Source organism: Nematolebias whitei, chromosome 18 (assembly GCF_014905685.2).
Source record: "Nematolebias whitei isolate Nwh7 chromosome 18, NemWhi1, whole genome shotgun sequence".
NCBI lineage: Eukaryota > Metazoa > Chordata > Actinopteri > Cyprinodontiformes > Rivulidae > Nematolebias > Nematolebias whitei.
In genome coordinates this window covers 1,581,504-1,589,185 of record NC_056515.1, presented here as the reverse complement: position 1 = coordinate 1,589,185, position 7,682 = coordinate 1,581,504, and the positions used below count along the sequence as shown (strand labels likewise).

Genomic DNA, 7,682 nt, shown 5'->3' with positions numbered 1-7,682 from the left:
AGACACGTTCCTGCACCATCTCTTGGGGCGGCTGTGGCTGAGTGGTTAGAGCAGTTGTCCTCCAATGTGAGAGTTGGGGGTTCGACTCCACCAGCAGTCACATGCCAAAGTGTCCCTGGGCAAGACACTGAACCCCTCATAGCCTCTGATGTGTGTCCCATCAGTGTATGAATGTGATAAAGCACTGATTAGTCTCATTAGAATGATTTGTTCAATTATCTTTGTAGAGATCTAGTGCTGTATGAATGGGTAAATGAGGCACAGATTGTAGTGTAAAGTGCTTTGAGTATCTTGAAATAAGATAGAAAAGCGCTATATAAGTGCAGTCCATTTACCATTTATCAGTGGCAGTTTCTTTGGGATAAATTTACTAAATATCATACCTAGGGCTGGGTACCTTTCTAAAAAATTTGGTGTCTGTACCGGTGTCGGTACTTTCACTTCGGTGTCGGTTCCTGTACTGTTCTTTTTTCGGTACCAATTTTGTAATTAATATTAATTCTAACAAGAAGAAAATTTTGTTACACATTACAGTACAAATCATGAGTTTTATTTTTTTTTACTTTGGTATTTTTCCATTCCAAACCGTTTGCTTACATAAAAACAAATAATTTTCAGGTCAAAAGAACTGTTGCAAACCAGGGACATGTCATTGTCTAATGCTCACTGTTACACACTGAGGACCTTTTCACTTAAGAGTTTTTTTCAGAAAAATCAACATGTCTGCTTTCTCTGGACACAAACAAGCCCTCTCCTGGTTGACGGTGTCTCCAGCCGTAGAAAATGTTCACTCTTGAGGGTGTGGATGATGCTTGTTGCACACACAGATACCTGGTTGTCAGTTTGATAGCATTGGCATAGTGTCCCTCACATTCTACCAGCAGGTCACTGGATTCACTGAGGTTAGGGCTGATGCAGACTTCTGTATCTCTGTGTCTCTTCCTGAATCTTCTCTGTTGTGCTCTGGGGTTTAGGGCTCTTATTATGTCCCTAATGGACACGAGAACACAAAACATCAACAGTAACATATGTAGTGAACTCGGCCTCCGACCAAAACCTGCCTCTGTGGACCTTCATGGGACAGGAACTGTTATTTCATTGATTTGAATCCATAAATACAAATTAGCTCATCCAGAGACTGTCTAATTGTATCCTGAAGTAATCAATTGAAAGAACACTCTTCTTTTATATTATCATTACTATTTTACAATATCTTGATAAATCAAAAGTGTGTTTAGTTCATACCATTTCTAAATGTTGAAGTGAACCACTCATTTTAAATTAACTGTGAAACAGTATTAATGATTTTTTATTCCTCATTTAAATTAGAAATCAAGTTAAATGTCTATTTTACAAAGTAATTATGCATTTTGATCTTCTGTCTGAAATGAGAAGTAGTGATGTCGGTTGAAAGTCAGAAAGAAGTTATTAGAACGAAGTGTCTGTGTTTTTAAACCTTGCAGACGGTAAATAAGAAGCTACTGGCACTGCTTCCTCCCACTTCGCCATAACATGTCTTCTGTCTGTACGGGACGTTTCTAAAACATTCCTGCTGTTTTCTTGACTTGTAATGACCCTCTGACATCACTAGAACCACCCCCTGTTGGTTGCTTCAACCAATCAGGAAGTCCTGAGGTGACCAGAAGTGAGAACTCTTTAAGAGTCCACACTTCCTGGAACTTCTCAGGTCAACTGGGTCTCTCAGTCTTGAGTCGGTCTTCAGTCTTCTGGAGTCCTAGACCAGAGTCTTCCTCAAGCGGGTCTTTCATGGAGTCCTCCACGTCTGAGTGGAATCTCTGACTGAAGTCTTCCTGAGGGTTCTTAAGGAACTTTCAGATTTAATCCATAGCTGATGGATTTGACCATTGAACGGAGTACCATCACTACTTCGGACGATTCTCAGCCATCCTTGCTGGAGACGCTGAAAGGTAGCGTTGAAATGGACTCCTGTTCCTGAGCGGAGGTATCCCCGTCTAAGGTAATGAGTCGCCACGCACCTAGTGTACCGGGGCTGAGCTGGGGTCGGATGAAGGGTGCCATTCCTAGTCAACACACATTCCTTTTTATCCATCTTTTCTCTCCATTTAAACCCCATCATTTCCCATCTTTAAACTCTTCTATTTTGCCAGTAATTAATCTAGATGCCTTCAGAAATGTCTGTTGTTTTTATCAAGTAAAACGTGCCAAGTTTTATTAATCAGAACCAGATCAGCTAATCACTTGTACATTTTGATGTTAAATTTTGATTCTGTTCAATAAATGACCACATTTATTCTGATGGGTCAAAGAAAATTAACGTCTCGGTGTCACTGATTAAACAACCTATGCACAGTTACCTCGGTCACATGGCTGTAATTTAGCTCGAAAAAGAGAGAACCTGTTTATTTAAATATATTGTAGTCAAGGGCAGTTAAACATAGCTCTTAGAACCCTACATATTGGTGGCCGCGTACGGTCTGTAAAAGAGATAAATTATACCCCATCCTCCTCTTTAGACATTTTGGTGGCCAAACAGATGTCTAAAGAGGTATGAATTATATGTGACACGAGTTTCTGTTTCTTGTTGGCATGGTTGTCCGTGTTTTGAGCTTCAAAGGACATGATATGTCATGCTTGTCGTGTTCAAAAAGCTGCAATAAAGTCAATGTGTTCTTGTTAAAGCTGAAAAGTGTACATCTGTTTGTGTAACTAAGCTGGATGCTGTGGAAAAAACGCTTTATTCTGTTTTAAACTGTAGCAGAAGGTGGGTTCTGAATGTCTGACCCGGTTCTGTTTACTGGACTCGTTTTACCGAGTTGTGTTTTAAATGGATGACACGCTGTTTTAAAGCTGGGCGCTGACAGACCACTGTTATATGCTGATTTGTTACATTTTTAACAGTAAATTGTACATTTTTGAAGTTTAATGGGCGATAGTTTGACCGTACTTTTTATGCTAACTGCTAGCTGGAAGCGAGTAAACACGGGCTGTGATTGGTTGAAAACCGCTGTTTGGGTCGCTCTGATTCGCTGAGAAGCTGATGACATATCTCTGTGTGTCCACTCCCTCTGATGTTAGATTGTGAAGCCAACCTCCGCTGTGCACGTGTCTGAAAGAGTCACGTGACCCCGGAAATGAAGCTCGTTTTAACCGAGTCCTCCTCTGTGTTTAAAAACGCTAAATAAAGCCTGTCACTTCCTAAAACTCATGTTTTTCATGCAGATAAAACGTGATTGTGCAACAGCCATGTTAATAGCTTTAAACCGTCCATAATAATGTTGCAGAACCATGTTCGACCGTGTGCTAAAGCGTAGCTAACGGCTAACAGCCAGATGTCAACAGGACGGTTCACAGGAAGTTGTCATAGACTTCTGCTGGTAAAAGTAAGCTTACACTGCCACCTGCTGTCGAAAATAGAGTATAACGGTTTTCCTGAAAGAAAGCTGATCACTTGCTTCATTTAAAATTTTTTTTTTGTTAATCCAGCCTGGTTTTTTTGTACTGTTTAAATGGCAAATTCTGGTAAATTTAAACTGCTTACAAAAGCGTTTGAAACCTAAAGTTGATGTCAGACTTGGACAAATTGCAGGTTTATTAATTTTATGTGCATTTTGAGTGAGTTAACACTGAAAGAGCCTGGTTCTTGTATCTGTTAGATTTAAGCTCATTAAGTAACACTGCCAGAAGGAGGCATTTACTTGGAATATTCATGCATTGGGGTAAAACCTACAAATAGGTGCCCATTCATTTGAAAAAGTTCGCTTATAACAGTAGTGTGGTGGAACCGCAGAGCTAAAATAGTGTATAACACTCACCGCTCACTTAAATACACATATTTACCTGTTAAAAACTCTAAGGTTGCAACTATTCAACCAGATAGGTTTTGCTGAACAGTGAATAACCATGGCAGATGTGACAGAAACAAATATTGATCCATGTGAGAGGAAGGACTGGTTGGAGAGAGCGTTAACGCTGCTAACAGAATCCTTACATCCATATGGTGAACAGGTAGACAGCATGAACTCAAAAGAGTTATTGGACGAGCTGAAGGATGTTGCAGAAGGTGTGACCTCTGCAACCATAACAAAGTCAAGCTATAACCAGCTGGCTAAATTGGCACTCTTATTGAAAGCAACATTTTATGTTAAGGCAAACAGAGCTGAAGCCCTTGATAAAAAGTTAGTGCACGAGACAGAGGTCCACGTGGCAGCACGCGTGGAGTACCTAAAACTCGAGGCACAGTCTAAATTTGATAAGGAGACCTGGGCAAATGAATTACAATGTGAGAGAGAGCTCTCACAAGCTCAGCTGTCATTACAAGCTGACTCATATGAGGAGAAGCTGAGGGAAAGAGACATTAAGTACCAGGCACTGGGTTCAGATAATGATGTTCTACAACGAAAGTTGTAGCTCACATCAAAAGATCTGGACGAGTGCAGATTGGAAAAGGCGGCTTTAGTCCAACAAGGCGTGCGTTTACAAAGTGAATGTCATACATCACATGAACGCTTAAAAGCCTGTGAGGCGAAACTAGCCGCAGCAACAAATGAGATTTCTGATGTGGGGCAAGGTTGTCTGGAACTCAAAGACGAACAAGGTCAGAGTCCAGGTCACCCACCACCACCTCAGAAGGATTTTGCTGTACCTCCTGCTCTTAATCTCCTTCCGTCACCTCCAAGTGAGTCTAGCGACACACCTCCACGTGCCATTTTGGTTCCTACGATACCGATAATACAGCCTTTGCTATCGATTTCGGATTTGCACAAGTTGCAAAATATGTCCAACGCTTTGAGCCAGGGTTGTTGGGTTTAACCGACACTAATGCCTATCTGAACGACCTTGACTTCCAATTAAGAAGCTATCCCAACGCTACAGTTGAGGATAAAGTAGGTTTGATCAGCCTCACTTCATCCAGGACGGTGTTTTCTTTCATAGAGCGTCAACCTGATGCCACAAGAAAGGATTACCGCCTGTTATGTGCTGCTCTTATGAAAGAGTATTCCCCTTGCGCGGGACCTGGTGGTTATCCAGCCGCCGACAAGGTCATGCAAGGTAAGAATGAGCACCCAAGGGCATATTATTCCAGGATTTTGCAGGCTTATTTTGGTTTCAGGAACGAGTCCGGCATGGAGGAGGAGGAACCGTTTAAGTACGTTTTTAGCAAAAATCTCCACCCTGACATAAGAATGTCAGTGCAAATGATGGCTAATTTCAAATAGAGATCCATCAATGAGATAAAAAGTTGTGCTGTGAATGTCTTTGAAGCCCGTTCACAGGCCAAAACACCCATTGAGGTGTTCCCAGGTGAGAGGATTCCTGCCCAGTCATTAGAATTAGAAGGGGCAAGAGCTTCGACTCCCCCTCCCAAAAAAGGCAAGAGGAAACGAGGTTTCCCAGCAGCCAAACCACAACAGGTGAGTGCCCCCTGGTCCAGACGGGATCCTAAATGGTTTCCCAAGGAACCAGGGGATGAACGGATGTACTAGAAGGGGGGCGAACGCCCTAAGGGTAAAAAGTATGACACCAAAAGTGACCCATACAAACAGGGATCCCACTGGGAACCCCGGTGGGGGGGACTTCTTCCCCACCACATCGGACTGAACATCCTGAGACAAAAAAGAAACAGCAGCAGGTCCAGAAAGAGAGCCGCAGTCTTCTGAGCTCGGACGAGACAGACAGGGTGCGTTGGTTGTTGGACTTGTTGAAAGGTGGTGCCACGGACAAACAACCTAACGCATGTTTGGCAATATCATTGCTGATAAGTCAGAGCACACAGACAACACTATTACTGCTGTCACAGACAGTCACCATGACGCTGTTGTTGTAAACTCTGACACGCCCTCACCTGACATGGGGGGGTACAATCACACGTCACCGACGTTTACCCGTCACAAACTGAAACCTCAGAAACAGCAACAGCTGTGCTAACGATTCAGTCCAAACAGGGTGACACAAACAACATTGCCGCTGTCATAGACAGCCACCAAGACCTTGTTGTTACAAACAATGAGAGCCCCTCAACACACGGTGAGCGGGTGATCTCATACATCAATGACGGAGGTCCGTCAAAAGCTGAACTCCCGGAGCAGCAGCAACTGCACCAACGGTTCGGAAAAACCATGATTACACAGGTGAAGGTAGACGTGAGAAGAAACGTCGGCCAAAACCTCCAAGGTTCCTGTGTAACCTGATCAGAAAGGGGGTCACTAAGAAAGCTTACCTGTCGATCACACTTGAAGAGGTCGTCACACATGAAGCCCTACTGGATGGTGGAGCCGACATAACTATTATGTCAGCCAAACTATTCGAGGAGCTCAGGACTGCCGCTAACGGTGTTCACAGGGACATACCTCTCATAGAATGTGCTATAGGGCTGCAGGGCCTCGCAGAGACGAGGACAACCCTAACAGCTATAGCTATGGTTCACATGCAGGTTGGCGAGATGACACTATACCACCCGGTATATGTGTCTATGGTTGACTCATTCCCATTTTTGGTCGGCCAGGATTTTATAAATCGCTTTGACACGATTATATATTATGTTAAACAGACAATGTGGGCTAGAGTGAGCAAACCCTTGCCAATACCCATGCCTCCTGAGACAGTCACAGACTGCCCAATAGCAGGCAATGCAGAAGGCACTGAGGACCTCTCGGCAGAGAACACAGTCCCGGTAAGTAAGCCTTCAAAAGCATGTGAGACCGAAGAGATCCAACCGGTGAACCCAACTCTGACAAAACAAGAAAGCCTCCTCTGCGAGCTGAGACGGTCAGGGCCCACCGGATACTACCTACTATTGGTAGTTCAAGGTGTAAATATCCAAGGATCCCACACCAAAGATGCTGTACTGTCGCCGGGGACAGATAAACCAGCTATCAAGGACGGAGCCATGGACGGCCCTCAGAGGTCCTCTGACTCCTCCGGGCTGCTCGCAACCCTGTCAGTACAACCTACAGCTGAGGTAATGGCAGTCACACATGCACAGGCTACAGCCAAGCCGGCTGACAACACAGTCTCTGTACAACCCGTGCTGACTGACCAAGACGTCATCCAACTTCAGAAGTTGGATCCTGCGATAAACTTGATGATGCTGTACTTGACTGACCCAGAGAAAAACACTCCGTCCGAAGCAGACCTGGATTCCAATCCAGACCTTAAAGTCCTCTTTCAGCTGCGCAAACAGCTAAAACTAATCAAGGGCATCCTAACTTTTGCTCATGGAGCGACGCCCTCACCCGTGTTCGTGGTCCCCCATGACCACAGGGGGTGACGTTAGTTAGGGTAATGTTACCAGACGTGATAACGTGATCAAATCTGACAGTCAGAGTGAGTGATGCACAGAAACGTCGTTTTCTAGTTGCTTAATCACTACTTTTGTCAATGTTGAAATGTTGTTTTTCTGGTTGCTTAGTCACTATTTTTGTCGATGTTGAGACATCGTTTAATTGTTTTTTGGTATTGTTTCTGAACACCCCCAGCATGAATGAATTTTGTGTGTACTTTAGTTAGAGACTAAGAGGACTTTAACTATGCCATCATGCAGTTCATTTGTTAAAATTCAATCTTTGAGGAGTCAAGGTAGAATAATGATAACTTAAGTACCATAACCTACATTGGTCTCACAACGCTCAAGCCGAACCTACTCGAACAATCCTATTCGGGTGGGGGGGGGGGGGGGGGGGGGGGGGGGGGGGGGGGGGGGG

The 7,682-nt window shown here is 43.9% G+C and overlaps 1 protein-coding gene across 1 annotated transcript in view; it reads right to left on the bottom strand.

The window, feature by feature from the left end:
• Nucleotides 1–1,688: 1,688 nt before the first annotated feature.
• Nucleotides 1,689–7,682, bottom strand: part of LOC119425002 (threonine synthase-like 2) — a 27,644-nt gene continuing 21,650 nt past the window's right edge. Inside the window, exon 4 of the mRNA XM_037692524.1 lies at nt 1,689–1,811. Within this exon, the coding sequence (XP_037548452.1) occupies nt 1,689–1,811 (123 nt within the window). The remainder of the gene's footprint in view (nt 1,812–7,682) is intronic.